We start from the raw sequence: 27899 nt of genomic DNA, 5'->3' as shown, positions 1-27899 counted from the left end.
AGTCGTTGCCCTGACTAGGAACCCCGATTTGCTGACTACTCTAGTCAAATTCGAGATCGGTGGCTGAAAAAGCTCCTGCGGTGATCCCGTCAAGCCCACGCCTATTGCGTGCAGATCGCAACCCTGCTGACTCATTTTAAACGTTCCAAAATTTGCCGTCCGCCACGCTAGAGATGTAAGGCTATCGACGCTCTCTGCACCAGCACGGACAGGGTGGCGAGGACGTCATGATATACTTGACGCTGAAAAGAGATGATGAACAAACAAGGTGAATATGTGAACAAAAGGCTGGCTTGACAAATATCGGCGGCACAAAGCTGGCCCGCACCCACGGACAGAGGGAGAAATCAAGTACCAACAACTGAAGGACAGGAGAACGAAGTTGGCGATTGATCCACTTCGATGGGAGAGTATCGCCAATATGGATGGCGGGATGAGACACATCCGAGGCGGAGATCCATTGCCCCGAGCGCCAATGCCCGTCGTAAACAGAGCAGTATCTCTCGGCTTGTAATCATTTTTGCCTGAAGCTACCTTTTCACTAATCTTCTTACAAAACCAGCCACGGATTCAGCGTCTGGCCCGCCACATGCCCCATCACACCCGTCATCTATTCTGGGTCAGGCATCTTGAGCACATATCGTCCAGCGATCTGGCCGGCATGCATCATCTCGTAGACCTTGGGAAGATCTTTCAGATCCACCGTCTTGAAGGGCACCTTGATCAACCCGCGGGCGAAGAAGTCGAGGGCCTCCTCGCTGTCTTGTCGGTTTCCGACGTATGAGGCCTGGATTCTGATCATCTTCACCACTGACTCGAAGACTGGGGCGCGGATGTATGCCTTGGCGGGAAGACCAATCACAATGACGGTTCCACGGGGGCGGACGTATTCCGCAGCTTGTTGGAAGGGCTTCTCGGTCACTGCGACAAGAATGACGGCATGAGGGCCGAGGCCATCCTTTGTTGCGGCCTTGACGTCCTTGACAACGTCGCTGGATTTGGCGAAATCGATAAAGGTCTGGTCGCATTATATCAGTCATCATATCGAAAAATAAAGAATCCTTCCAAAACTCACGCTGGAACCCATCTTCTCGCAAAGTGCTTTCTTGTCATCTCCAGTGTCAATGGCAATGGTATGGATACCCATAGCCCGTGCGTATTGCTGGGCCAAAGAGCCCAAGCCACCACCAGCACCGACGATCGCAACTGTCTGTCCTGGTCTTGCTCCCGACTCTTTGAGACCCTTGTAAACTGTAATGCCTGCGCAGAGGACTGGGGAAACCTCGTCGAGAGGAACACCGTCAGGGATGTGCGCAACGTGCCGTGCGGATGCAACGCAGTACTGTTGGAAGGAGCCATCGACGGTATAGCCGGAGAGCTTGGGGGTGAGGCACAGGGGCTCGTCTGATTGCTGGCAGAATGTGCAGTTCAAGCAGGAGTCGTTCAACCACTTGACACCGACGGCCTCGCCAATTTTGCAGATGTCATCGGTGACGAGTTCACCACGGGCCACGACGATACCGGCGCCCTCGTGGCCACCAACGAGAGGTAGCTTGGTTGGGAGGGGCCAGTCACCGTTGACGGCGTGGAGATCGGTATGGCAGACACCGGAGTATTTGATGTTGACGAGCACATCCTCTGGTCCTGGCTTGGGGACGGGGATCTTCTTGTATTGCACAGGGCCGCCGACCTTGTCGATAACCTGAGCCCATTGCTCGGTGGGGATCTTGTAGGAAGTCATTCTGTCTGTAAGATGGAGATGAAACGGTAAAACACTTTTTGAGAAGTTGGAAATGGGTATAGAGGAAGACGTGCCCTTTGAGGTCTGGGTGAAAGTTGGTGGTGGTGAGGATGATGTTCGACAGTCTGTCACCGGAACCAGGTCGACCTTATGTAGATGTCAGAAGAGCTCACGACCCCTCTTGTCAATGGACCAGAAAAACTCACCTCAGGATGAGCGGAAACCCCTCAGAGTCTGATCAAGGGAGTGCGCGTGTGTCCGTCATTGCTCGAGACGTGTATCCTGTGGGCCGCTGAGCTTCGGCGGCCAATCAGTAGGTTGGGTTGGAGGTCTGGAGCGTTGAAGATGTTACATCTCATGACGGGTGTAAGGAGACTTTCTGTAAGCGGATCATCAGGTTGACCAAAAAGATAGCATTTGGCCGGGCGGGACGAGCATGTGGACGAACGGATTTTCTCATCAACAAGGCGCAGGGAGGCACCCTTGGCCGGATGGGCCAACGTGGGCAATGAGTCTGAAGGGGAACCACCGAAACCAGGGTGAAGGCTGCAGCATGATGGAGCAAAAGTGACCGAAGACTGAGGGGTTTGGCGGTACGGATTACAGTGGAGGATCGATAGCAGCCAGATCAGTGGCAGTCTGGGAGATGGGCGGCAGCGGGTGGATACGGTGCTAGGGAAGCTGTGCTGGAAGCTGGAGGCCAGATGGAGCGCAGATCTGGACCACTGCTAAGGTGACTGCGCCAGCCGCACGCTGCATGGTGCACGCTGCACGCTGCCCGCTGCAAGCTTTTCCGGATCTGTTTTTGTGTTCGGATCCCAAAGTTAAGCTCGCCGAGATGTGAGATCCATGTCTCCAAGACGCATTTCGATTCGAGGGACCGAAGGAATACGCAGGATAAGGACCAAAGGGAAGTCGGACGAGGGAGACACGAAAACGAGGCCCCGGAGGCAGAGCGCAGGCAATGCGGGGAAAAGGGCTGCCAGGCTCCTTTGCTTTCTTTGCCCATGGGCATTGAAGCGCGGGCAAAGGCCCCTGTTCCCTGCGCTCCCCCCCAACGAGCTCATCCAGCTTCACGCACATCTCATCTATTTGCTCAGCTCAGCTTGCCACCCCCTCGCTATCCTCCTGGTGCCTTTCGAATACGGGCACTAGGCTGCTCGGCCCAATCGAAGCTCCAGACAAACCCGTTTCTCCGCCGCAATGCCATCATGGAAGCCTGTTTTGGGTTCTTTGTTTACGTTACAAAGTGGCATGATGAGTTGCGGGGTACGGGCGAATGTTTGCGCGCCCAGTCGTCACACTCAACCATCGAGCCATCTATCTCCAGGCCCATTGATCCCAGCATTTGGCCTCACCTGAGCATGAGGTGATGGATTGTCGACGCTCGATAAGCTAGAAATTGGCCCTACCGACCATCTCGCCCTGATGTCTTTGATATTCGATCCTCGAACCATCGGCGAGCTGCGAAGTCCAGAATGCGTGCCGTCAATCGATCAGCCTACTCGACGCGTTCGAATCTTCGCAAATCCTATCAATACTTAGCTGCCGCTTGCTTTACCTCCTTGGACTTCTTTCGCCTCTGTCTGTGAGCGTTTCCACTGAAAAAGTCGCGGTTGCGCACCTGGAGCATCTACCGCACCAGCCGGCGAGCCGATGTCTAAAATAAATGGCCACAGTCTGACGGGAAGCGGGTTTGATGATGGTTACTCTGACTTGTCTACTCCGAGATACTAGTCATTGTAAAGATATGTACTCTGTTGTCACACACAGTGATATCCCTCTCCTTATTGACGATATCAGCCACATTGGATCTGGCGGCTACCTCGTCGTTATCTCGAGAGTGCGTCAGACTGTGCCAAATTTTTCTTCCAGAGGCTTGCCGAGTGGTGCAGACCCGTCGAATCCACGTGTCACGGGCATAAGCGAAGGCGATGACTGTTGATGCGATGATGCAGAAGTGGTCTGATGGCTGCCATGCATATCTCAATCATTTTCCAAAACAGGGCCAGAATCTACGACAGGCAGCAGACTAGCCAATGGGATGGGATGGCCAAATTTCTCGGATTTGTGCTCCCTTTTCGACCTCAAGGGCATGTGCGCGCGACGCAGTTGGGCTCTTCAAAATGCCGCATCTTGTGAAAAGATCGTCGAGCCCAAGACTCCCAAACCAAACCGTTCTTGCGATTGCGCGATTTCACTTTCTTGGTTCCTAACCGCAGTCACAAGGTTTGAAGAAGAAAGACGACGAAGAGCAGACCGCCCGAATTCAGTACGCAGGGCTCATGAGTTCGCGAGCGTCTACAGTGTGTGCTATTGTTTCTCGGCAAAAATGCCCTTGAAATGTTGAGTCGATGTGCGCAAGAGCTTCTTTCATTACTCACTTGACGATAGGGCTAGAGGCTTGCAGGGCGAGCTTCCAGCCACTAACTCGGTAGCCGGAACACGCTTTCCTCCGCGAAAACGCCTTTCTCGGAGCGCGGCGCGGCTCTTACTCTCCTACCTCGAGCCCCTCGGAATCAATTGCGGCGTCAATATCTGAGGAATCTGGGAGAGAAGAGATTCAAAGGCTGAATGCTGGATATGAGGACGGTTACTGTCAAGAGCTATGGAGCACAAGATACAGAAAACACAAGTCCCGACCTGGCGGGTGCCAGCGAGCGAGCTGGATGCGGCCTCCCTGCTTCTAAGCAAGAGACAGCACGGCGCAGCGAAGGAATCCAGAGAGCCGGCCGAGTTGATGAAAAGTCCCCGAATTCCGTTGTCGCCGTGATTGTTTATAAGCAACTGCACTCAGGTGGGCGCTGTATACAAATCCATCGGATGTAGCCTTCGCCGGTCTGATTATCATGTCGGGAACTTCTGTTGAGGCGTGGTCTAGGGGTTCATTACCCTGAGAAGAGCCGAAAACACTTGCCTTGTTTACCTAACCCGCTTGGCAGGCCGCCCGGGTGGCCCCCTTGGGGCATGCTAGGTGTCCTTTGATGCCCCTCGATGCCCCTCGATGCCGCCTATTGCCCAGTTACGATGCCGCCCCGCGTGGCAGCTTCCACCACTGTTCGGGAATGACCAGACCCATTTCCCCGCTTCCACTCCCCACGGGACCAATCCGCGTTGATTTGCGAATATACAGATCTACAGGGACAGGTGCACAATCCGATGGGTCTACATGCCTTGTTCAAATGCCGGCGTGTGTCCTGGGCTTTGGTTTATAAATTCCGACCCCGATTTTCTGGCTGGCGACGTCCAAGCGTCACCACGAAGGACCTCAACCTCGTCAATTCGTAGCCATCTCAATTCGCAACCCTATCCAATAATGGCCAGCAATGGTGCCAACGGCGCACACGCGCCAGTTCCCGCCTTCAACACCTCATCGACCATTCCGTTGTGGCTGGATGGGAAGGAGGTCAAGCTCTCCTCGACCTTCGACGTGGTCTCTCCGCTCGACCAGAAGACCTTGTACAAATGCTCCTCGGCTGACGAAGAGGATGTCCACAAGGCCATCGCGGCCGCCGAGAAGGCATTCACCACATGGTCCAAGACGAAGCCAAACTTCCGGCGCGACATCTTCCTCCGGGCGGCCGACGAGTTCAAGAATCGAAGAGACGAGCTGAAGCACTACAGCTACAGCGAGACGGGCGCCGCCGAGTCTATGTTCGCCTTTGAGCACAACCTAGCCTACGAGGCCTGCAAGAGCGTTGCCGGCCTCATCCAGGTCGCCTCGACCTCCACCATGCCCGTGGTCGCCGAAGAGGGCGCCAATGCCATGCTGGTCAAGGAACCCTATGGTGTCGTTCTGGGGATTGCGCCGTGGAATGCCCCCTATGTCCTGGGTCTCCGTGCATGCTTGCAACCTCTTGCCATGTAAGTTCTTTGGTTTTTAGAGACCGACAGCACGAGACTGAGATCATGCCATCCTTTATTTTCCATTTTCGGAGGAAGGAACTTTTTGGCAAGAGGGACGAAGTTTGGGGGTTTATCGGCTGACACGAGGCAACTTCGCACAGGGGCAACACAGTCATCCTCAAGGGTCCTGAGGCTGCTCCAGCAACGTACTGGGCCATCGCCTCCATCCTCCACGCCGCAGGCCTGCCCGCGGGCTGCCTCAACACCATCTACCACCGGCCGGCCGACGCGGCGAAAGTGACCTCGGCGCTGATTTCTCACCCGGCCATCAAGAAGATCAACTTCACGGGCTCGACTGGCGTGGGTGCCATCATCGCCTCCCAGGCCGGGAAGTACCTCAAGCCGACGGTCATGGAACTGGGCGGCAAGGCGCCGTCGATCGTGTGCGACGACGCCAACATCTCGACGGCGGCGCTGCAGTGTGCGCTGGGCGCGTTCCTCCACGCGGGCCAGATCTGCATGTCGACGGAGCGGATCATCGTGCACGAGAAGGTGGCGGACCAGTTCCGCGAGGCGCTCAAGCAGACGATGGACCACGTCTTCGCCGAGGCGCCCGACGGCATGGGCGTGCCGCAGCTGGTGACGTCGGCGCCGGTGCTGAAGAACAAGAAGCTGCTGGAGGACGCGCTGGCCAAGGGCGCGCGGGCCGTGTACGGCGACCCGCGGCACGCCGAGGCGTCGGCGACGCGCATGCGGCCCGTGGTGATCGAGAACGTCACGCCCACGATGGACATCTACCACACCGAGTCGTTCGGGCCGACCGTGTCGCTGTACGTGGTGCGCGACGACGCCGAGGCCCTCGCGCTCGCCAACGACACCGACTACGGCCTCGCCAGCGCCGTCTTCACCGAGGACCTGCGCCGCGGCCTGCGCCTGGCCCGCCAGATCGAGAGCGGCGCCGTCCACATCAACGGCATGAGCGTCCACGACGAGCCCGCCCTGCCCCACGGCGGCGTTAAGAAGAGCGGCTTCGGCCGCTTCAACGGCGTCCCCGGCCTGGAGGAGTGGGTGAGGTCAAAGGTCATCACCTGGAAGGATTGAGCGGGGATATCTCTGCACGGTTTGTGGGGGATAGGAATATCATGGGGGTTGATTCCCGGTGTGGGAGGCTTGGAAGGGTCGTCAAATCCCAAAGATTGCTCTAGGGTTCGGCCCGTTATGTCGACCGTTCGGCTATACGTAGGTAGGGAAAAGCGGGCTTGAATGAGGTGTTGTAACTACCAAGTCTGGGGTGGGTGGCGCCATATGTAACTGTGAATGATGGCTTCTCCTTTATCCGTGTCTGCGCAAACCGCAGGATCTACCTATTAGGCAGCACGATAACCTTCTTTCCTCTCAGCGTGTCCGCTCTTTCGAAGAGAGCCCTAACACCGGTTCAACGCGAGGTCGTGATCACCACTGGATTTGTAGTCATGCGCTCGTCAAGGTTCATCTCATAAGAACATGCCCAGGGCCGGTCCCGACACGAGAACCCAGGGTTCTCGGGGTCATTATAACTTCGGCGTTTTCGTCAGATTCTCATAACCGTCGTCCAGAATATGCACGTCATCCTCGATCCTCACGCCCCCGACCGTCCAGTACTTCTCCAGCACGTTCTTGTCAATGTACCGATTCAATTCCGGATCCTCCAGCACGGGGTCCAGGATGAAATTGCAAAAGTAGATGCCCGGTTCGACGGTGATGACGGCGCCGGCGGGCACAGGACCCCGTACACGGAGGTACTTGAACATCTGGTCCGGGTCGTCGTAGTTGGCGTGGCCACCCGTATCGTGCGTGTCCATGCCGAGATAGTGGCCCAGGCCGTGTGGCATGAACGCAACGCTGATGCGCTTGTTGAAGATCTCCTCCTCATTCCCGACAAGGATGCCGGCACTTTTGAGTCCTCGAATCGCAACTCGGTGCGCGTTCATATGCACATCTTCCCACCGGACATTTGCGCGCAGCATCTTGAAGCACGACGATTGCATCTCGTCCACGATGTTGTATATCGTCTGCGATTCCGGCGTGAAAGTACCAGAGATAGGGAATGTGCGTGTGATGTCCGCGCAGTAGCAGTCATACTCTGCGCCGGCGTCGAGGAGAATGTTCAAGCGGTCCCGCAAGGGTTGGTCGTTGCGGACGTAATGTAAGGTGGAGCAGCTGGTGCCGCTGGCACAGATGGAATGGTATGCCAGCTCATGTGCCCCGTTCGAAATACATGTCCCGACAAACGCCCCGTAGAGCTCTTGCTCGTTGGTCGCCGTGAGCACTGCCTTGGCCGCTTCAATGTGTCCCAGTGTAGAAATCTCATTGGCCTTGCGGATCAGTGCAACCTCGTAGCTATCTTTGACAACGCGGCACTCGTCAATGGCCGTCTTCAGGCATGAGAATTCAACGGCCTTGAATGGCAGGAATGTGATGTGTTCCGAGACTTGCTCTGGGATGGCGTAGACGGTGGCAGCCTTGGAAGGGCCGTAGGCTGCTAATGCGGCATTGACCTCGTTTGAGTAGAGTACGCCGTCAACGTCGTATTTCTCCAAGGCCTCCTCTTTGGATTCGGGCAAGCCACTCCAAATCACGCTGTCCGGGTCGATGGGGGGGATAAAGAGGGTGAGGATGTCTTGAGGAATGTTGTAGGTCAGATAGGCGTCGGGCAGTTTGCAGCCGGAGAGGTAGAAGAAGTATCGACGCTGGCGAAAGTGCATGGCTTGGTCGTCGTCTTCAACCATGTGGGTTTTCTGAGCCTCGAGGTACAGGACTCCATGCCGTGAGAAGCCCGCATCGATCAGATACTGGGCCACGCGCCGACAGTGGGCTTTGGCTGGGTATTTCGCCTTGGGCGTTGCACCGTTGACAGACATGATTCGCAATGGGATCTAGGGATGTGTTGCTGGATCTGGCTGCGAGGAAGGGGAAAAGAGAATGTGTCAAAGTGTACATTATCAGGACATTTCCTTTGGCGCAGTCACCTCCCCGCACCGGATGATTGTGGAGTGATTCCTCCCACTATTGACTTCGATAACTACTACATATTATTACTACTTGCCTACGGCTTCCTTGAATGGACAAACGACGCCTATCCACGACTACTGCATTCGTGACATTGACTTCACGGTGCAACCAATCTGTCTCATCTCACCGTCGCAACACTACGTTGACCTCTCGGATTTGTAATCGAAGGCACGCTTTCAGATAGGAGGAGGAAGACGAACCCTGATCGATGAGATGCATAGACCCTCGTCACGGGGAGCCTATAGTGCTTGAGCGACGTCGAGTATTCGTTGTACTCTCTTAATGTGATTTCATGACAAGCTCACACTGTGAGTCTAGGATGTCCATTCTGAAGTGGCAGCCAGTTCACCGAGCCCTACGGCCTGACCTTCTTCCACGTGTCAAAGCTCATGCTTCTGATCCAGCAAGTGACCCAGAAGCCGCTTGTACAGCGCGCAGGCGTTGCATGAAACTGTCCTCTGTGCCACCACATATACCCTCAGGGCCACGGTGACATGTCCACTCGTTGGTGGCCAGGAGCATAGGACGCTTGTACCCCAGCGCCAGCGCCAGCGAGCAAACCACCTTTTAGTGAGCTGGAGGCCCCAGGGAGCTGAATGCTACGGACAAGATGATAATTCCGCACGGTAGATGGGTGCAATTGATCGTGCATCTTCCAGAGGATCCACGGTATACCCTAGGCGCTGCTCATTGCAAGCCGAGCAAGGAGACACGCCAATAGCCCTCTCATCGTGGATTCCCTTCCATATCCGAACCAGCCATCCAAGAACCTGACACCAGCTCTGGTAGGCTGATATGTAGTCGGAGGAGACACGGCAAGCGGAGAAATGCCCGATGATGCTCGCTTTATTCTCATCTGGACTGACATCGGAGCTTTGACTCCTGCCGTGCTACCGCGGAAGATGTTCGACGAGTTCTAGTTTGGGCTTTGTTCCGAAGGAAGACGAACCAACGGTTCATTCCTGGCCGGCGGTAACGTTGTACTCTGCATTGAGCATACATGTGTTTGAATGCCATTGTCAAAGCTCATTCCACGGTCACGTTTGAAGCTTGCATTCCAAACCTCGTCACCCCGACGTTCTCCGTCACACAGCATGGATTGCCGCCATCACATCCAGTGCTGCCATTTGAGAGTGACTTGTGGGCAAATCCATGGGACCATCCCACCAGGGGCCATATTGTCCCTTCCCGTTTGTATCCCTGAGCTGCAAAGTCTGGAACTGCGTCTGGATAAAATGGACCAACTGCGTTTGCATTTCCGGGTGGGCGTTGTCACGGACAAGGACCCTGTACAGCTTGGCCAGGCTCCGCAGCAAGATGGCTTTGAAGCCGACGGCGTCGTCGTTCTGCCATGCGGGCTTTTTGTCTGGACCGGTGCCTGGGTAGGCGCCGGGCTCTGTCAGTGTTCCATTTGAGTCAACCCAACTGCTTCGATTCATGGCGTGGCTGGCCATATTACAGGCCAGGTCCAGGTATGCGTCCGTCGTTGCCGATTGAATCAAGTCCAAGTGCTTTGCTTTCAAGGTGTTATATATGGCCACAGATGCGGCAATTGCTTGGCCGGTGTTGTACGTAAATGTCCAATTGTAGCTCTCGCCCGTGTTCAGATCGACGTGGTCCAGGACGACATAGCCGTCCTGGTCGAATCGGCTGCGCAGGATCCAGGAGAAACTGTTGACGGCAGAAGCGAGGAACTTTTCTCTGCCTGTCTCGTCCGCCTGTTGCGTCGCCAATCGCGCCGACAGCTCCGCATAGAGACCGGTGGTGACGGCATTGACCTGGGTCTCGTTGGGCTTGCTCGACCAGATCACCCCACCGCCCATGTCGGTGCCGTTGATGATATACTTGCCCGCGGGGATCACAAAGTGGTTGACGTGTTGCCAGATGGCCTCTGCTACCGTGAGATGACTTGGTGCTGCGGTAAGGTCGAAGACCTCCAGCGAACAGATAGCCCACCACATCGAGTCGTCGTTCATGTCATTGATGCAGTTTGTGTTGTTCACCTCAACTTTGCCGATGAGCTCGTCTAGGACACCGCTGTAGGAAAGAGTCCCAGACCAGAGATCGTGCAGCGCGATTGCAGTGTAGCCGTTTGCGACTTGCCAGTAACCCAGGCCGCTGATGAGACCATTGTCCTGCTGCGACGCCAGAAAGACATTGATGGCGGCTTGGGTGATGCTGAGGGTCGAGTTCCCTTCTGGTACAAGAGACATGGTCGCGTTAGTCGTGGAGGAGCCGATGAATTTCTGGGCCGGATTTGTAGAGGATCTGAGGCTTCCGAGAAGCAATAGGGCCTTGACTGGGCTGCAGCCCTCATATATCAAACGAAACATGGTTGGTGATGGTTCAGAAGCGTTTGACGTCGGCCCGAATGTCCACGAGCTCCAGGGATATTGACAATCAGTTTGCTGCGCAATGCGAAGTGCTGCCGGGGGGCTGTCACTCGTGCTGGACACGCAGAAAGGGTGCATTCACCGCCAATATGGTCCAGTGAAGGGGAAGTAATCCGGTTCTGTGACCGCTGGAGCATTTGGACATCGGCCTCTCAAGGCGTCCCGATCATGCTGGGTATCAAACCTGTACGAGAGTATCTGGGGCGTTTGATGGGCCGAGACACGGGACAGTCACGGTGTTTGACAGCGGCTGAATAACACGCCTGTGGACAATCACCGAAACAACCGGACACGACAGAATGCGGACGAACGTCAACGGACAGCCCGGCACCGAGTGATGGCCCAGTCGTTGTCCTCGTCGTCATTGCCGCCGTATGCGAGGAAGAAGGAGGCAGTCGGTGATAAAGATCTCGGGTCCTTGACGAGACGTCAGGCTCGTGTCCTGATTGGCTCGGGCGCCGGATAGCGACAGAACTGCTTCCAGATCAGGTAAGTGGATCAATCCGATATCTCCTTCCATTGCCGCTTTGGGAGGATTCAGCATAGCGCCCCTATACATACTGATAAGAGGGAATACCTCTAGACGGGTATTGTCAAGTATATAAAGCTCACGATCATATGGCTTCACAGGTCATGATTCCAACTTCCATTCTATCCTCAAAGTCTGTCACAAGTCCCAGCACGACACAACAACCACAACCATGACTTCTTCCATGTCTACCATCCTCATTTTTGGCGGCACCGGTGGAATAGGTGAATCTTTCGCTCGAGCCTTTCACGGCATGGGCAAGAAGGTTATCGCCACCGGACGTCGTGAGTCTCGCCTCGCGGAACTGGCCAAGGAGCTTCCAGGCCTCGAAACTTATGCCATGGACAACAGTGATCTGGCCGCTCTCCCCGGACACGTCAAGACCCTCCTCTCCAGGTATCCCGACATTGATACCGTCTGGGTCAATTCCGGCATCCAGTACCAGGGCAACTTCCTGTCTCTCGACAACTTCTCCGACGAAAAGATCATCAAGGAGACGAACACCAACCTGACGGCACCCATCATCCTGGCCCGCCATTTCATCCCGCATCTGTTGTCCGTGGGGGGCGAGGCTACCTTCATGATCACGTCCTCTGGCCTCGGGTTCGTGCCGATGGGTCCATTCCCCGTCTACTGTCCCACGAAAGCTGCCGTGCACGCCTTCCTGGTGGGACTCCGGGAGAGCCTTGACGGAACCAACGTCAACGTCATCGAAATCGCCCCGCCGTACGTGCGCACCGACCTCGACGCCGAGAACCGATTGGACAAAGTGGTGACGCCCATGGAGCTGGACGAGTACACGAACAAGACGCTGGAAATCCTGCAGAAGCCGGCAAAGGAGATCAAGGAGGCGGGCGTTGGCTTTGCGGAGATGGTTTCCAAGAAATGGAGAGAGGCATACAATCCGGTGCTGAGCATGAGGCATTCGACCGGTTGATATTTGGGGGGAGATGATACGCGATGCAGAGGCAGCCAAGATGCCACATGTGTATGCTCATTAGTAGGGCGTTGTATGGCTCATCCATCTGCGTCTCTTTGTCCTCTGTCGAAAGCAAACTGTACCCTCAATACCATCACATTAAAGCTTAGAGCACTAACTCCCAAGGGGGTATACACTTGCGCAATGAACCAGAAAGTACAAAGACGAATACAATACCAAACCCACCTGTTCGGGATTCTTCCTTCGCACGCCCTCTCTACCACCGTGACCTTGTCCTCCTCTTTCGGCCCTTTCACTGACCGTCAGATGAGCTGAATGAGACCTAATTCTCGCCGTCCGCCGCATCACCGGCGACTTTCTTCAAGGGCACGTTCGGGTCACTGGCAGGCTCTGCGTCGGGATCATGTTGTGGTTGCGGCTGTGGTGGTGGTGATGGCTGCTGTTCCTGTTCCTTCTGCGGTGGCTCGTCGGCTGCCTTTCCCTCCTTCTTTTCCGGTTTCGAGTCGCCTGCATCGGACGGTGCTCCATCACTCTTCACATCCTTGGCTTCTTTCTCCTTGCCCTTTGTCTCCGCCTCTTTCTTTTCCCCCGTGTTCTTGTCCTCCTTGGGCTTCGGTGGTGCGGTTGCCGGACTCTCATCTGGATCCGGGACCGGCTGTTGAACCGGTGCGGGTGCTGGAGCAGAAACGGCCGCTGGGCCTGGGCTGATCCCAACGGAGGGCGCCGTTATAGGTGCTGGCACTGGCATCGGCAATGCAGCAGTCTGCCCTCCTCCACCAACAGCAGCCCGACTTCTCAGGGTTGCCCCTGCATAGCTCCCATCCACCGCTCCCGTCATGTACATGTCCGGGTTGTTGACGGTGTTGTTCCTCACAGCGCGATCGTACAATCGGGTCAGCCTCGCCACTTCACTCCTTACCGTCACCGCCCCAGCTCCCCTTTCTCCGCTCTTCCCATCCCCGGTATCAATATCATCGTAGCCATTGACCCCGGAAGTGATCCCGAGCCACATGACCTCCGAGTTCTCGATCTCGTCGACCACCCTCTCCAAATCATCCCGATACATTCGTGCTCTCATTGGCTGGCCCCTCGACTTGAGATACGCGACAAGCCCGGCGATGATGGTGTTCATCGCTCCAAAAATGGTGATTAATATGTGACTTGACTCGGACGCCCCAAGGGCGGTCAATGCGGCGCCCAGGACGACCTGGGACAGTAGCATCGTGTTGGACAGCGAGGCGGTCATGTAATAGGTAAATCGCTGGTTCGAAAGCTGCCGAGTCGCCCTGCCGTACAAGGACTTGGGCGGCACCGCTGTTGAGGCACGCGATTTGCCATCTGGATTTGGGGCGGAGGAAGGGGCACCGGTCATCATGCAGAATTGAGCGTGCGGGTCGGATGGATAGTCGCTGTTGTCGGCGTCGAAGGAGGACCAGAGGAGAGGCGTGCGTTCGCTGGGCATATTGGCGAATGGAACAAACAGGATTGTGTTTCAGCTGTCTCGTGATGTTGCTTGTGTGCAAGTCCCTTTGCGATGCTGGTGGCTCAAAGGCCCCTCTCTATTTATGTTGTTACGGCTGTGCGACCGAGACTCCAACACTGCTGGATCCAACCGCTGTCTTGAACTCTGGCGATCTCAAAGCTAGATGATAGCTCTATCCTTCGAAGCTTTAGAGTGCTGCGTCGAGCAGCACCGCGGCTTCAATTGCACGTAAGAAGCAACTCTCAGCTCAGTGCCAATGAAGTTCCTCGAACTGCAACGACGCCACCTTCCCACAAGGAGCGCAAGAACTAAAACAGGAGTAATCGACACGCGAATCTATCTTGAGACACAAAAGACGATCGATCTTTCAAAACGTACGGGAAAACGAAGGTCGAGCGGACAACGCAAAAAGCATGTGAAAGGAGCCGACGAAAAGGGTTTGAGAGGTCCAGCTTTCTATCTTTGTTTGCTTGCTTCTCCCGACACAAGACTGATCTTGATCATCCCTTGAGCTAATAAAATGACGACGAACTGACCGAAAGAAACACAGTTTGGGGGAGGGGGACTACTCGTGGCTAGCCACCTCGCTACCCATCTAGTCCCGAGCGGCCTCAACCCAACGAGCCCACCAACCCAGCTAGAACTCGCCCGGCGTAGCTAGGTCAACGGGGCGCCACCTGTGCCCTTATCGCTTGCACTACACAATCCTCGAAAAAAGAAAAAAGAAACGCGACCTGACGATCGCCCCGTTTCCACAAATGGAAAATCCCAAATAGAACCCGCGACGACCGGGTAAACACTATACATGTCACGGTGGGAGAAGGAAATTCCTGGGCTCTGGCGTCGGCCTGCAGAAGTACTACGGGACATATATGGGAGAGGGCAAGAAGCCATGTGGGCAATGGGTACGAGGTATACATACCGCTACGACATGTGAGAACGGTGAACGAGGATGGAACAATAGCGTAAGAAATGGTATGGAATTGTGACAAGAAATGCTAGTAGAGTCTCATCAGTCATATCAAGGCATCATACCTGCTCATGTCAAAACCCGCTCTACATTGCACGACCCTGGAGAAAGATCCAGCACCCGCTCGGAGTGAACATTTGAACCCTCTTGCGCCAAAACACCCTTCGTCTTGACCCCATGCAATACAGACAGATATCCCATCGATCGCGCCCTGTGCGCCCAAGTCGTAAGAGAACAATGTCGAAAGTGAAATGGCTGCTCCAAGAAGGAACACAGCTATTGAAGCCGTGGATCTCCTGGACAAGAAATCTGCTTCCCGACTGACCCAAATCATCTTCTGAGGCACCTTCAGAGCTCGACCCCTGTGCGCGCTGGTCTCGTCGGCTAGGAAGAATCGTCGTCAATCGCCTCCTGCTGCTGCTGTCTCCACGGCGCGCGTTGTTCTTCTTGTGGCAGCAGTTGGTCGCTCGGGCGTTCCTACCACCCAACGCCAGGGTGCCATCCACCCAAAGTCGTCGATGAGCCACTCATCCATCCAGCCTGCCCCTGCTGGTTCCTGGCCAAGTTCTGCAAAAGCACCGCGGGATGCGTACTGGGACTCCCTCCCAGGCCTGACCCCAGCGGTCGATTCCCCACGGCACCTTTCCCCGCCATGGAAGAAGCAGACCTCATCTTCGTGTCGCATTGCGTGGTCGAGTGCACATGGTAGGCACAGCCCTTGTCCCTCGCCGGGTCGCCAAACTTTTCGATTTGCCATTGCCAGATCTTGCGCATGATCAGCAACGACAGTTCGGGGATCTTGAAGAGTTCTTCGAATTCCGCGCGATCGTTGTCCTCGTTTTTCCTCAGGTTCTCATGGTAGTAGCGTGGGAAGGTCATCATGTGGTGGACGAGGTGTTCGATGAAGAATCGTTTCAGCGGTGATTTGTGCGGTCCATGGAGGTGGACGAGAGCCACCGCCGAATAGTTGGGGCGGATGATTGGAGATGACGCAGAGTCGGTGGCTGTTTGAGCGTCTCTGTCTGCTGCCGACAGGCTTGAGACGAGGCTCGGCCGGTTGGATTCTCTGCTGCTGTGCCCACTGCCGATAATGTGATGGATATGAGCGTGGTTATGCCCGTTCCCACCACCGCTTCCACTGCCACTGCCCAGTCGATAATTCGTCCGTATGCAATCCATGATTCCATTCTGCAACTCCTCCATGCCAAACTTGTCCGCCATGCAGTACGCGGCAGACATATCGCACATGTCCAACCCGGTCGTCCCCGGCCTCGCACTTGCGGCACTGGCACTGCCGTTTGCGCTCGTTCCAAAGGTCCCAAAGCTGGGTAGTCTTCCTCTGTATATCCACTCGACCACTATGCTGAACGCCTTGGGGTCGTCTTCAGGGAGGTAGAGTTCGTTCTTGTAACCCTCATCGAAGCGGTTCTTCTGGAGACATTTCTCCATAAAGGGGGAGCGTTGGCAGATCAGGTCGCGATGGAGGTGGAACCGTTTGCGCTTGGGGCCGACGTGGACGGTCACGATCTCGGAGGTTGTGAAGCTGGCGCAAAACAGGTCAGAAGGGTCAAGCGGCATGATTGTCCCATGCGAAGTGAGCAATACTGGTGGATGTGGACGGCCAGAGCATTTTCCGGGGAAGCAAAAACTTGAACTCACTTGTCTACATCGTCATCCTCATCATCGTCGTCCTCTTCCTCGTCCTCGTCGTCCTCTTCTTCCTCTTCCTCTTCTTCCTCCACCTCGTGCTCGGCGGATCCATTGGTGTCTCGGGGTTTCTCGGTCTCTATCTCTGCGCCATCACGCCTTGATCCGTCGCCGGCGGTAATTTTGACCTTCGACTTTCCTTTCTGTGCTATGGCTGTTGGCTCCTCCACCCTTGGGGTCTGCGGTCGGGCGGAGTTCGTCTGGTTCATGACTCTGTGCTTCGCAACTCTCAGGTTGCGAGATAAGAGAGATCCAAACATGAACGGGAGACGAGGCTGCGAGGAGGGAGGGAGGTGGATTGAGACTGCCGAGATGAGAGGTGACAACGATGCAGCCCGGAATTCTAGCGGTGGGGCATGTTTGACTGACCGCGTCCACAGCGATCGGCTCCTCGCGTACCGGTACAGCCTCTTCGGGCGTCGTTCCGCACTCATGTACCCGAGCATCAAGTGATAAGAGCCGGCAGGGCCGAGGACTGATACCCGCCGGAGGCTGTGGGCTGCTTGTATTCGGTACAGAACAGGGCATCTGATCACGGCAACGAGAAACCCGTTTTATTCATCCAATTGGCCCACCGGTAATAGTCGCCCGCAGCCATCTGCCTGCGCTATAGTGATACTGATACTGACCCCGAACTATAATGATACAAGGATAGCCTGAAAACAAGAAAAAAACACAACCTCGCTGGGCTCCAGATATGCAAGGTTCGTCTCTTCCCTCCCTCTGCCTCACTCGGTAGGATTACATTTGACCGTGCCTCGCGCCTTGGGTTGATGCCAGGACTGCGTCAGTTTCAATCCGATGCCCATGACGCGAACCTAGCGCTTCCTCGCTCCTCCAATACCGTGCGCAACGTGCACATCGAAATCCCCACCTGCCGCTTCTTGCATATGCTCCATGTCGGCACCAGGGGGTGGCGGCGGTAATGTCAGGGGAGGCGGCGAGATCGCATGACCTGCATCAAAACCGGCTTCGCCACTGATCTTCCGGACCCTCTCTCGCTCGAGTTCTCGTCGCAACTCTTCGTTCACCGCATCTCTCTCCTCCAGTCTCTTCCTGGCGCCGCTTCGGTCAAGCAGCCTGGCCTCCCGCTCGGCTTTCAACCTCCTCTCCAGTTCTCGCAGGCGATGGATCCATTTCTCCTGTCCCTGACCGCCGCCCCCGCTTCCCGCGGTGATACTCGCAATGTCTGAACCTGACGCCGTGCTCGGTGGTGCAGGGGGGGCTTCTCGTGGGGGAGGTGGGAGGGAGAACTTTCCGTCGGCCGGGGCGTTAAAGGGCCCCGCCGGAATCATCAGGCCACCCCGGTCTCGTTCGCCGCCCTGTGTATAGCCTGAATGGCGACTAGAGATCGAGTTCGACCGCAACGAGTTCACGTCGCCGCCCATGCTAGCGAGATGCTCCACAATGCCTGTGGAGTGATGTCGCTGTAGCTCCATGGTTCGGGTGCGCCTCATGCTCGATGAACGCGCTGGAACCCCCACAGCTCCATTCACGGCACCATCAACCTGACCTGGTCCTTCATTTGACATGATGCTTGAATATCCAGATGCCCGGCTCTCGTTCCTGTCCCGTCGATGGTGCAGATTGTGGTGTGCCTGCTGCTGTTGGAGAAGCTGGAGTTCGGCCTTTAGTAACCGGTTTTCACCCTTCAGCTTGCTGATCTCAGGAGTTCTGCTGGATTTCGGCGTTCGAGCCCCGGTATCAATGCGACTTTCCATCTCCGACATCTTGATTTTCATCTGCTCCCAACTCTCTTCGATGCGTTCAAGCTTGCGCGTCCGTACTTCGAGAGTCTGTTCCAGAGCTTGGTACTCCTTATATAGCTCTCGTTCAACACGTTTGATCTTGTCTTTGAAAGTGGACAGAGTCCCCTCGACCTGTTTCGCAGCCAACAGCAGATTCCGGCTAAACCCAGGCCAGAAGAGCATGTTACCAATCACTTCTTGAGAAGGAAGATTGCCATTAATCAAGCTGTTGTTGTGTGCCCAATCTGGTCCGCACATGGCAGAAAGCCTTTTCCAGAGGTTGAGCAACACCTGGTTCCTCTCCGATAATTGTTCTTTGAGTTGGGTCTCCATCTGTGCCATCCTCTTTCTGTCAGTCTGACGAAGTCCTTCAAGCTCGGCAATTCTGGTGGATGCCGACGTGAGCGCCCTGGTGGTCGAGTTATGACCCTTATTAGTCTTTTCAAAGTCCAACTTATCTTGTCGTCTTCCTGCCTTCTCTCGCTCATAAGCGTCTGCCAATTTTCTGCATTCGTGGCTCGTCGACTCCAGCAAGGCATCACGATCAGCTAGCAGATTTTCTGTTTGATCAAGTCGCCTTCGAACAGATTCAAGATCAACTGTCGTCTGATCTAGCTCGCGGCGCATCTTGGTGACTGCACTAATCAAGCTCGATCTGGAGCTGTTCGGGTCTCCAATGATATTTCGTAGACTCTCCTCCAACTCAGACAACCGCTCTTGGTACGACTTGGCCTCAATGTCGCGAGCCGAGAGTGCTTTGCGGACTTTCCGGAGTTCGTCCTTCGCACCAGAAGCTTCCCGATTGAGATCGTTGATGACTCTCTGAACCTCTTGCTTCTCTTGACTGGCAACAGCATCTCTTTGTGCCCGTTCCTCGTTGATCCGCCGTTCGAGTTCTCTGCTCTTATCCCGTTCGGATTCCAAGTTAAGGTGGACTTTCTTGAGAAGGGATTCTAGATCGCCAATCTTGATCTTGTCGGCGTCTTGCTCTTCGCGGAGAAATGCAATCTCATTATGACTGCTCTCCTGCTGCACCGTCAATCTTTGCACCTTGCTTTCAGCCTCGGCGAGAGTCTTCTCGAGACTCTCAAGCTCGCGATTCGCGTCGTCAAGCTCGGCTTTGACAGACTGGTACCGTGCCAGATTTTGCTGCGCATCCTCCTCGAGACGGACAAGACCTTCCGCGGCAGATCGCATCTCTGCCTGCAATGCTTTGACGTTCTCGACCTGAGCTTTGAGTTCTCCTTCAAGCTTAACGCATTCCTCTACCTTAGCATCTAGCTCATCTCCCAGACCGTCGATTTCCTCCTGGGCCTCACTTTTCAATTGCTGGAAGGCATGATCTTGTTCCTCTGCGTCACGCAAGGCATTGTCGCGTTCCTGAGTCAGCAAGAGAAGCTCTTCGTTGAATTGATCCGCGTCGGCTTGCGCCTGGGCATCGACAGCATCAAGCTCTGCAAGTGCCTCGTCAAACTGGTTCTGGAGGTTCTGGTTTTCGAGTTTCAACTGTGACACTTCGTCGCGAAGCTCGTTGATCCTAGTCTCAAGAGCTTCGCGCTCTTGGTCGCTCATCCGGGATAATCTCGTTCCGTTGCTTGCTCGGGAATGGGACCTTGCTCTGGACGCCGAGCGATCGAGAATACTGTCGCCTGCCACAGATCGAAGACCACCCATGCGACCGAGTTTCAAATCTTCGATTTCCTGGTACAGCCGCTCCTTTTCCTTGTTCCGAGACGTCAATGTGGAAGCTTGGGCGCCAATCATCTTCTGTAGTTCCGAAACCTCATGTCTCAATCTCTCAATCTCCGCGTCTTTGGCATTTGCTGCTTCGACACTACTAGACCTCGAAACAACCGAGCCTCCGATCTTGATCTTGCGTGAGTTCGGTTTGCCGGACACGAATGTCTCACTTCTTAGCTTTGAGACCTCTTCCCGAAGACGCTTGTTCTCTTCTTCGGACTGCTCACGCGCAATGGTCTCTGCTTCAAGCATATCCTTCCACATATCGCGCTCTTCCCTTGAGCCGACATCGGAAGCCGCAGCACGAGTGTCACCCAGGGACTTGACCATTTCGGCGAGCTTTCGCTTCTCCGTTTCTTTGGCGAGATTCTCTTGACGGAGCTTGTCTATCTCTATCTCACTGATTTCGACCCTTTCTCGGAGATAGATGACTTCTTCCTCGGTAGTCGGACTCCTTTCCTCGTCGGTGGCATATCCTTGGTCAGCATTTGGCGAGTCGCGAGCCCCGGTCTCCTCGAGCTTCTTTTGTAAATCTCGAACCTGCTTTCGTAAATTATGATTATCCTTTTCCAACCTCAAGCGGTCGGACTTTAATTGTACATTTTCCGTAATCATCTCCTTGATGCCGTCCTCGGACCTTTTCTGCAGCGCTTGGTCCAAGAAATGGATTTTCATCTTCAAGTCGAAGTTCTCTTTGCCCAACTTTTCCACAGTGCTTCTGTGCTCTTTCAAAGTCAGGCCTCGCTTAGGTCCTGGTGTCATCCCTATGATCGTGTTGCTCTTTTCCGGTGACATGCTCCGCTCTTGCCGGTACTGACGAGCAAAAGTGCCTGGGACTTCCAGATCTCTGGCGTTGTTGGAAATGACTGCATCGGTGGGCATGTTGAAGTTGAACACCGACGCGCGAGGAGTGGAGTATCCGCCCGCCTTGTTAGAGTTGGGGCTCTCTTCTTCCAATGTCGTCAGGTCAGTTGCCCCAGCCTGTCTCTGCGACCGAGGCTCATCATCGCTGATACCTGATATCCCAGACATCATGCTCCCTAAGCTAGCCTGTCTGGAAATCGTGGCCCTGGCTTTGCGCTGCGCGCTCGAATCGGGCAGAGCCCCTCCTGATTGCAGCGCAAAGTCCGCACCTACGGTGACGTCGCTAGCGTCCGTATTCGAACTCGCCATAGAATCGTAGGATAGGCGTGCCTGGGAAGATCTCTTGTGTAGGTATCCTGGTCGCCTTGTCCCTTGCTTGGACGCGCCTTCTGAGCCTTCTTGCTGTCCGTCAGCGCTGTGTGGCAAGCCCAAATATCGGTTCTCGTTCTTTCGAGGTGTAGCTTCAGCATCGTCTTGGACACTCCGAGACCGCCTCTCAGGCCTGTCCTGGTCTTCTGTTTCATTGGCTGTCTCGTATCCGCCCATGGTCGCCAGAGACTGGACTCGTGAAAGGGTTCGGGCAGCGGCAGCGGCGGTTGGCGAAGAGGACATGCTCTCCAGCATGGATGTGCTCGGCATTTGACGAGTGGAGCCGTCGCTTTCAACAGTGTGGCGGAACTCATGTCGTTCCGGTGCAGGAGTCTTATAAGCGCCAGGTGGTGTGCGAGGTGACTGGGAGAGTCGTCCAGCCACATGGTTTTCTGTGTCATCGGAAGGGTAGGAAATCTGGATTGGGTGCGGCTTCTTGCGCACGGCGACATTGTCATTGACAACGCCGAACAAGTGCGTATCGTCTGCACCAGTAGTTGTCGAAGTCTTTTCCACCAAGTCGGAGTGTTCGGGCAGGAAGCTGGACTCAACATCCAATAACTTCTTGTTCATTTCACTTTCGTCCAGTGTCATGTTAGCAGGCAACTCGAGATTGGTATTTTCTTCGACGGGCTGCAGTAGACTACTGGGGTCTCTGGGACCGGCCCCAAATGCAGATGAATCATGCTCTTGGACGAGCAAATCATTGTGGTCGCTTCCTAGGGATGCCACGTCGTCCTCCTCTTCTGGATCAAACCCACCCGGTACCCTCGACGACCGGCGCTCGGTTCGAGGCCGGCTACTTAGCATAGAGGAAGACATTATACAAGTCGACTGTCGAGCCAAAGATTATTCTTGTCCTGTGGGCATGCGCAAAGGCAGGCCGATGTGATTCGAGCCTCTGGAATCCCGTGGTGCGGACATCTGTGTGGAGAACGGAGAGTGTTGACGCGCGCTCTGACGGGGAGTGGTGAAGCGGCGCGTTTGTTGTCTCCGGGGCTCGAAGATAGAGAGGACGAGGGAGGATCAGGGGGGAGGGCGTATCCGCAAGGTGAGGGTAGTCACTTGGGCAAGAATACTCAGTGTCGCTGCGCAAGTTCAATCAACTGAGATGGGTGAGTGTGGCCGGGGGGTGAGTGTCGGGCACAGCGTCCAGGACCAAAGTGTCTGCCCCCTTCTCTGAAACCTTGCGCCAGACTCAATCTGGGCAGGTCATCAACATGAGGCAAGGATCCACTTGGAGATCAGTCAAAAATATTTCCGTCTGACAGACACTTTGGAAGAAATCATGCGCCAATTATCCGCGAACCCTTCAGTCAGACACTATCATTCAGCCTTCCCACCTTGTCGTCTCAGGAGTCCTCTTTCGGGGAGGCCTAACGGTAGCAAGCGAAACTGCCCAGCTAGTGCCACCAGTGGCCTCGATTGGTGTGACCTCGATGTGACTCGGGTTCCGTGCGAGCCATGGAGCTGTTAGAGAGTACTACAGGCAAGACTCACCAGTAGTACAACTTCATTCCTACCAGCTCGGTGTGGATGAATACGGACACAATCAGAAATGCCTGCACCTGGTCTTGGTTGCTTCACCTTCACCTTCATGAATCGTCAAGTCGTCTACTAAAAGTACAAAGGTATGGTACAACGAAGCGAATCAACTGCCCGGCATCATTATCAAAATATTAGACCTCCCTGGCACCTTCGAGAACATCCATAAAGCACCGCTCAAGCATCACGTCACCCCAGCCAGAGATAGCAGTTGTGGCCTAGCTCCTAGAGTCCATCGCTGCACGCTGCATTCTCTCTTCCTCCTTTCTCATCCGATATATCTTCTCCTTGGTCGTCTGGGCATTCTGAAGGGTATCGATGTACGTGCGGAACTTGACAATTTCTCGGAGCAAGTAACTGCTCTTCCGCTCCCAGTTGTTCATTGCTTTGGTTGAGTTGGGGTGCTTGACTGTGAAAGCTAGAAGCATTAGACCTCGCAGTTCGTTGTGTCTCTGCAACTCTTCCTCCACGTTGGTGACATATGTCTGCAGTGCTCGAAGCTGATCCACTTCCATCAATTGGGATGCAAACATGGACTGTTGGGGCGGCATCCACTCGCTGACATGAGCCTTGTCCCCAGGAAGCTTAGGCCGGACACCGCCAACATGGTCCATGGAGCTTCGCATTGACATCTGTGTGCTCGGGCGCGGACTCATCGCTGCATTGCGGCCAGATTGAAGCTCTGACGACGTTAATGCCCTGTTGACCACAGCATCACTCCAGCCATACTCCATGTTGCTGATACCGCCCATCATCGGCTCTTTCGACAGCCTGGCACTCCAATAGTTGGCGGTCGAAACGAACTCCTTTACAATGTCGGGCGTGCCGACTGAAAAGAGGTGGACAGCGCCTGTCGGCAAACTGAGCGCCCACACATAGGGTCGCACCTTTGAGTATCCAGGTGGCGGGAGTGAACTGGCAATGGTATGTCGAAGGGTGAATTTCCATAATTCTTCAGCGTTGTCCTGCCAGTTCCCGCCACCCACGACAGCTGGAACTTTGGGAGCTCTTGCCCTGCTCCTCAGAGACTTCGCCGTCATCGAGAAAGAGAACAGTCTCATGTAACCTTTCTCTATGACCGCAAAGCAGTCATTCCAATTTCTGTCCTTTGATCTCTTATCGACGCCTTCGAGATGACACTTGTGCTTCACGATGCCTTCCTTGGCCCATGGAGCACCACAAAGCTCAAGGGACTCGTCTTCAAGTAGGGAAACACCTTTAGCCCCATCTTCGATGGGCAGTTCTAGCTGATCTTCCCGAATGATGGCCTGGCTCAAAGCATTCGCAAAACCGATCGACGATTGATAATCGGCGTGAGTAGCTTCTGTGCCAAACGAGTCGACCGACATTGATGTCAACGTCTTTCCCAGAGATGCCTTACTCCACGTGCTCGACATCGACGGACTCCAAGCCGAGGATTGTTCGTCGATGCTGGTTCTACTAGAGGCAAAGCCCGGAGCCGAGGGCAGTCGCGGTCTTGACCGTGTCTTCGTGATGAACCGGGCGCCGAGTGACTTGCTTTCGCCAGCATATCGACCGCGATTGGTGTCAGAGTGTGCCTTACTCAACACACTAGGTGTTCGGCGAAGCATCGTACTTCCGATCGTCAAGAAATTGTTAGACTGATTCAGTTGCGTGTTTGCTTCGGCCTGAGCCCCGAATAGAGGTAGAGGCTCTGATGAGATCGACGTGTAGAAAGACCTGAGAACGGCTTCGATTTGCAATTCCCAGCCTCTCCCTTGTGCGACTTCTGCAGTAGATTCGGCAGCTTCGGGCGGATGTCCATCCTCGTGGGCCGGCGGGTCTACAGACCGCTTCACTTCCGAGGGAGCACTGTTTATATCGTCGTTCGACGAAGCGTTTGTCCGCTTCGGACCTCGTAAAGTTCTCTCAGCCTCAGACCCCTGTGCAACGCGTTTGATTGTAGGAAGCGTATTGCGCACGAACTGGGCCTTCGTCATTTTCTGATCAATGTCCGCCAAGTGAAGATCGGTGTTCAAGAGGAGGATTGAGTAGCAAATTGTATGCACCACGTCTGTTTGCATTAGCCATAATATACCAAAGTAGTGGAAAGATTCTTACCGCTTGATCTAAACGTATGCGATGTGTTACACTCGCACCATCGCTGGGCAAAGGCATCCATGATGCGGTCCATTTGCTGGGTCTCACCTCGGAGTATGATCCTGTCACAAAGACCACGAAGTGAATCCAGGATATTCTGATCCTTCCAATCGAAAAGCTCCATATATGCTTTCCGCACATACTCCCTTTCGGGTCCGGGGTCTCCCAACCAAGCCCCCGCGGAAGAAGGATCAACTTCTTCGTCGGCATTGTCAAATATCTGTCGGGCTCTCCTTTTATGGTCTGGTTGAAGACCGGTTTGAGAGTCGCTTGGCAAGGCGGAGCTCAACGGCGATGCGATTTCACCGTCGGGAGTTTCGATGATCAGGGGCGTACTCGGCGCTGATCTGTATTCACTAACGTCAGAAGTTGATGCGAATGGAGAACCCTTGGTTCCTTTTCGCGTAACCTCCAGAGTGTTTTGTCGTCTAGTGGACGTCGATTTAGCCCCTTGTTCAGCATTTTGGGAGTTCGAGGTTGGAACTGCAATCATGGAAGATACCGGTGAAACCTTTTCGGATTTCCATGATCCCTGTCGCGTGGTAGCTGACCTTGGATCAGACAAGGGACTGGGTAATGACGTTGCGGAGGGTGTATGCTCTAGTTTCAAGTCGCTCACACTGCCCCGGTAGCGTAACGGGGCCCGCTCATTATCAGAATGGTGGCCTGCATCAAAAGGAGATCGCTTCATTGGTTCCTCCGCGCTGCTGCTATCTGCCAGAAAGGAATCCTGATGAGGAATTCGAAGAGCCGAGACCTGCTTGGGGTTCGACTTCAACGTCTTACCACTACCGTGGGATTCCGATCGACCATGGCCTCCTGCTCTGGGTCGATTGGCTGCCTGGTTTGACAAGCCGAACCCCGGAGGTGGTAGAGTTGGAGTATAGAAACCTTGCATTGAGCTTGTGCGACTATGGCCGCGGGAGCGAGCGTGGCTTGTCGCGGACGGAGGGTCAACGAGATATGGGTCCATAAATGCTCTGAGGCTGCTCACAGGGCTCGTTCCATCCACAGGCTCATTTTCCGATGGCAAGTCCGAGTTCAAGGTCAGGGGTAGTGGTGGTGGAACCACATTTGACACCGATTTCTTCCTTCGGCGGAAGAACGCAGAAGACTTTTTGGTGATCACTGGCTGATTCTCTTTGTTTGCTGAAGCATCGGTAGACGTCCGCCGAACGGGCTTTTGTGTTTTACCGGGTGGCGTCGTGGGAGGATGTGCATTCTCATCTTGTACAGGGGTTGCTCGCCCAGGCTGTGACTTGATAAGTACATTGGGCGGAGGGGTACTTTCTGTATTCACAGATGGGTTTCTGGAGGAGCCGAAAACACGCCGAAAGAAGCCAGGCCTGGGTGCCGAGATTGTCTCATGCAGGGCCCCTATATTCGTCCTTTGCTCCGCGGTGTTGAAGCTCGGTACACTTTTCATCGAAGGAAGCTGGGGGACAGAGTCGTTTCGCGCAGAGTTGGATCCCAATGCTGCGGCTCGGCCTTTCTTGACGTATGCGCTTTTGGAGGATTTGGCACTGTTTTTCCGGACAAGGGGTGAGCCCGATGGCCCTGCTGGTGTCGCACTTTGAGCTTCTGGGCCCGAAAATATAACCGGAGTGGGTGCCCCGTCAGCACCTCCGAGCGGTTTGCTGGTACGTAAATCTCGTGGTCTTGCGCCGAAATCGAAGCTCCGGGACCGTCTGTTGCCTGGCCCCCCTAACCGGCCTGTCAGACTGGCTAGATGCCCCAGGTCAATACTCGAAGATGCACTGCTGTTAGTGCTTCTGCCGCCACCAGAAGCGTTCTTTTTCCGCCGGGGGTGATGAGGCTGGGTTGCTCTTTGTGCATCATAGACCTTTGCGCGGACCGAATCCTCATCTTCTCCAAATATGCTGGGTAATCTCTGCAGATCCTTTTGATACCTCACACTGTTGCGTACAGGAAGTCTGGGGATGGTCTGGGGCAATTGAGGTATAGGTCTTATATGTTGAACATCATTCTCCGAAGACGTCGAAGACGAAAATGTATGTCCTCTTTTCCGAATCCTCGCACTTGTATCGTAGCTGTTGCTCCGCGGCGTATATGGCCCGTCATCGAACACACTGCTAGAGAATTGGTCGAGCGACATGACTAGGTTATCGACCATGGATGCTCGGAGGATGTGGTTGCTCGAGAAGGACAGATCATGAGGGTCTTCCATCTCGTCGTTATCGTGGATGTGGTCCATTGGGGGTGATTCAGCCAGAAACGTCCCTGTTCCTGCCATTTGTCTGCTTGGTACGCCCCCATTCGCTTGTCGACGCGGTCGAGATTGGCTGGTTGGGGAAACAGGTAGGGCACCGCAATGAGGCTTTGAATGCTCGACGACCGTAAACTGTTTCGAAGGTTGGCGGCGAGGACTCTGGCGCTTTTTCGGCGAGGATAAACTCGGTGGAGGGGTCATTGTCTGTAGAAGGATAGAATCGGGTGTGAAAATTCAGCTTGCGCCCCGAGAGAAGCGGTGCGCGCGTGGTTGTCTGAGACAGCTAACTCCTCGATCCCTCGTGAAATGTCGCACGACCTGACACGGGTTGGACGGTGTTCCGGCGCATGTCCCACCCGTATGATAAACCGTCGCGGAAATGATGGAGGACAGGTTTCCAGAAGATTGCTCTGGACAGGCTGCGTAGTTACAATAAGTCTAGAGTTCTGAGGATGCGGATGAAAGAGCTGAGCGTGGAGTGCAGCTTGATGTTTTTACGGGGGGGTTCGAAAAGGTAAGGGACGGTAGAGGACCTACACAAGTCGCAGTTCGGCGTCCCTCAATGCGATAGGCATGGGGGGTGTCACTGGTGGATCATTTTAGGGTTGGAGCCAGTAGCTAA

At 54.8% G+C, this 27899-nt stretch overlaps 9 protein-coding genes across 10 annotated transcripts; 2 read left to right on the top strand and 7 right to left on the bottom strand.

Moving 5' to 3' along the window:
• Window positions 1–176: 176 nt before the first annotated feature.
• On the bottom strand, window positions 177–2325 carry PV07_08292 (alcohol dehydrogenase 1). The gene is made up of 3 exons (XM_016395446.1): window positions 1948–2325; window positions 1076–1888; window positions 177–1018 (listed from the first exon to the last, which is right to left on the bottom strand). The coding sequence occupies exons 2-3, from the start codon at window positions 1739–1741 to the stop codon at window positions 611–613; spliced, it is 1074 nt and encodes a 357-aa protein (XP_016248865.1). The 5' UTR covers window positions 1742–1888; window positions 1948–2325; the 3' UTR covers window positions 177–610.
• A 370-nt stretch (window positions 2326–2695) lies between these two features.
• On the top strand, window positions 2696–6987 carry PV07_08291 (uncharacterized protein). The gene is made up of 2 exons (XM_016395445.1): window positions 2696–5605; window positions 5749–6987. The coding sequence occupies exons 1-2, from the start codon at window positions 4911–4913 to the stop codon at window positions 6686–6688; spliced, it is 1635 nt and encodes a 544-aa protein (XP_016248864.1). The 5' UTR covers window positions 2696–4910; the 3' UTR covers window positions 6689–6987.
• On the bottom strand, window positions 6611–8540 carry PV07_08290 (uncharacterized protein). Its single transcript, XM_016395444.1, has one exon. The coding sequence runs from the start codon at window positions 8485–8487 to the stop codon at window positions 7138–7140; it is 1350 nt and encodes a 449-aa protein (XP_016248863.1). The 5' UTR covers window positions 8488–8540; the 3' UTR covers window positions 6611–7137.
• Window positions 8541–9723: 1183 nt separating this feature from the next.
• PV07_08289 (uncharacterized protein) lies at window positions 9724–11036 on the bottom strand (the record flags this gene model as incomplete). Its single annotated transcript, XM_016395443.1, has 1 exon — window positions 9724–11036. The coding sequence occupies exon 1, from the start codon at window positions 10969–10971 to the stop codon at window positions 9724–9726; it is 1248 nt and encodes a 415-aa protein (XP_016248862.1). The 5' UTR covers window positions 10972–11036.
• A 696-nt stretch (window positions 11037–11732) lies between these two features.
• Window positions 11733–12497, top strand: PV07_08288 (uncharacterized protein; the record flags this gene model as incomplete). The annotated part of the gene is made up of 1 exon (XM_016395442.1): window positions 11733–12497. One exon carries the CDS (start codon window positions 11733–11735, stop codon window positions 12495–12497), a length of 765 nt encoding a protein of 254 aa, XP_016248861.1.
• On the bottom strand, window positions 12284–14463 carry PV07_08287 (uncharacterized protein). The gene has a single exon (XM_016395441.1). The coding sequence runs from the start codon at window positions 13960–13962 to the stop codon at window positions 12823–12825; it is 1140 nt and encodes a 379-aa protein (XP_016248860.1). The 5' UTR covers window positions 13963–14463; the 3' UTR covers window positions 12284–12822.
• A 483-nt stretch (window positions 14464–14946) lies between these two features.
• Window positions 14947–17069, bottom strand: PV07_08286. 2 transcript variants are annotated; one of them, XM_016395439.1, is made up of 2 exons: window positions 16613–17069; window positions 14947–16496 (listed from the first exon to the last, which is right to left on the bottom strand). In XM_016395439.1, exons 1-2 carry the CDS (start codon window positions 16918–16920, stop codon window positions 15431–15433), a joined length of 1374 nt encoding a protein of 457 aa, XP_016248858.1. In that variant the 5' UTR covers window positions 16921–17069; the 3' UTR covers window positions 14947–15430. The 2 variants fall into 2 exon arrangements, with proteins under 2 accessions (XP_016248858.1, XP_016248859.1); XM_016395440.1 differs by having other exon boundaries at window positions 14947–17069.
• A 130-nt stretch (window positions 17070–17199) lies between these two features.
• PV07_08285 (uncharacterized protein) lies at window positions 17200–22511 on the bottom strand. Its single transcript, XM_016395438.1, has one exon. The coding sequence runs from the start codon at window positions 22201–22203 to the stop codon at window positions 17479–17481; it is 4725 nt and encodes a 1574-aa protein (XP_016248857.1). The 5' UTR covers window positions 22204–22511; the 3' UTR covers window positions 17200–17478.
• Window positions 22512–22913: 402 nt separating this feature from the next.
• Window positions 22914–27752, bottom strand: PV07_08284 (uncharacterized protein). Its single transcript, XM_016395437.1, has 2 exons — window positions 25009–27752; window positions 22914–24961 (listed from the first exon to the last, which is right to left on the bottom strand). Exons 1-2 carry the CDS (start codon window positions 27476–27478, stop codon window positions 23145–23147), a joined length of 4287 nt encoding a protein of 1428 aa, XP_016248856.1. The 5' UTR covers window positions 27479–27752; the 3' UTR covers window positions 22914–23144.
• Between the last annotated feature and the right edge of the window lie 147 nt (window positions 27753–27899).

Source organism: Cladophialophora immunda (assembly GCF_000835495.1).
Source record: "Cladophialophora immunda strain CBS 83496 unplaced genomic scaffold supercont1.4, whole genome shotgun sequence".
Classification (NCBI taxonomy): domain Eukaryota; kingdom Fungi; phylum Ascomycota; class Eurotiomycetes; order Chaetothyriales; family Herpotrichiellaceae; genus Cladophialophora; species Cladophialophora immunda.
This window is presented reverse-complemented; position numbering and strand designations above follow the sequence as displayed.

Bases quoted from the DNA above. Each gene is read 5' to 3' on its own strand.
- PV07_08290 (XM_016395444.1), bottom strand. From the start codon at position 8,487: ATGTCTGTCAACGGTGCAACGCCCAAGGCGAAATACCCAGCCAAAGCC.
- PV07_08285 (XM_016395438.1), bottom strand. From the start codon at position 22,203: ATGTCTTCCTCTATGCTAAGTAGCCGGCCTCGAACCGAGCGCCGGTCG.
- PV07_08286 (XM_016395439.1), bottom strand. From the start codon at position 16,920: ATGTTTGGATCTCTCTTATCTCGCAACCTGAGAGTTGCGAAGCACAGA. The intron at 16,497-16,612 runs GTGAGTTCAAGT...GTTTTGCGCCAG, and splicing joins GAGGATGACGATGTAGACAA to CTTCACAACCTCCGAGATCG.
- PV07_08292 (XM_016395446.1), bottom strand. From the start codon at position 1,741: ATGACTTCCTACAAGATCCCCACCGAGCAATGGGCTCAGGTTATCGAC. The intron at 1,019-1,075 runs GTGAGTTTTGGA...TAATGCGACCAG, and splicing joins GCGAGAAGATGGGTTCCAGC to ACCTTTATCGATTTCGCCAA.
- PV07_08287 (XM_016395441.1), bottom strand. From the start codon at position 13,962: ATGCCCAGCGAACGCACGCCTCTCCTCTGGTCCTCCTTCGACGCCGAC.
- PV07_08291 (XM_016395445.1), top strand. From the start codon at position 4,911: ATGCCTTGTTCAAATGCCGGCGTGTGTCCTGGGCTTTGGTTTATAAAT. The intron at 5,606-5,748 runs GTAAGTTCTTTG...AACTTCGCACAG, and splicing joins TGCTTGCAACCTCTTGCCAT to GGGCAACACAGTCATCCTCA.
- PV07_08284 (XM_016395437.1), bottom strand. From the start codon at position 27,478: ATGACCCCTCCACCGAGTTTATCCTCGCCGAAAAAGCGCCAGAGTCCT. The intron at 24,962-25,008 runs GTAAGAATCTTT...TAATGCAAACAG, and splicing joins GCATACGTTTAGATCAAGCG to ACGTGGTGCATACAATTTGC.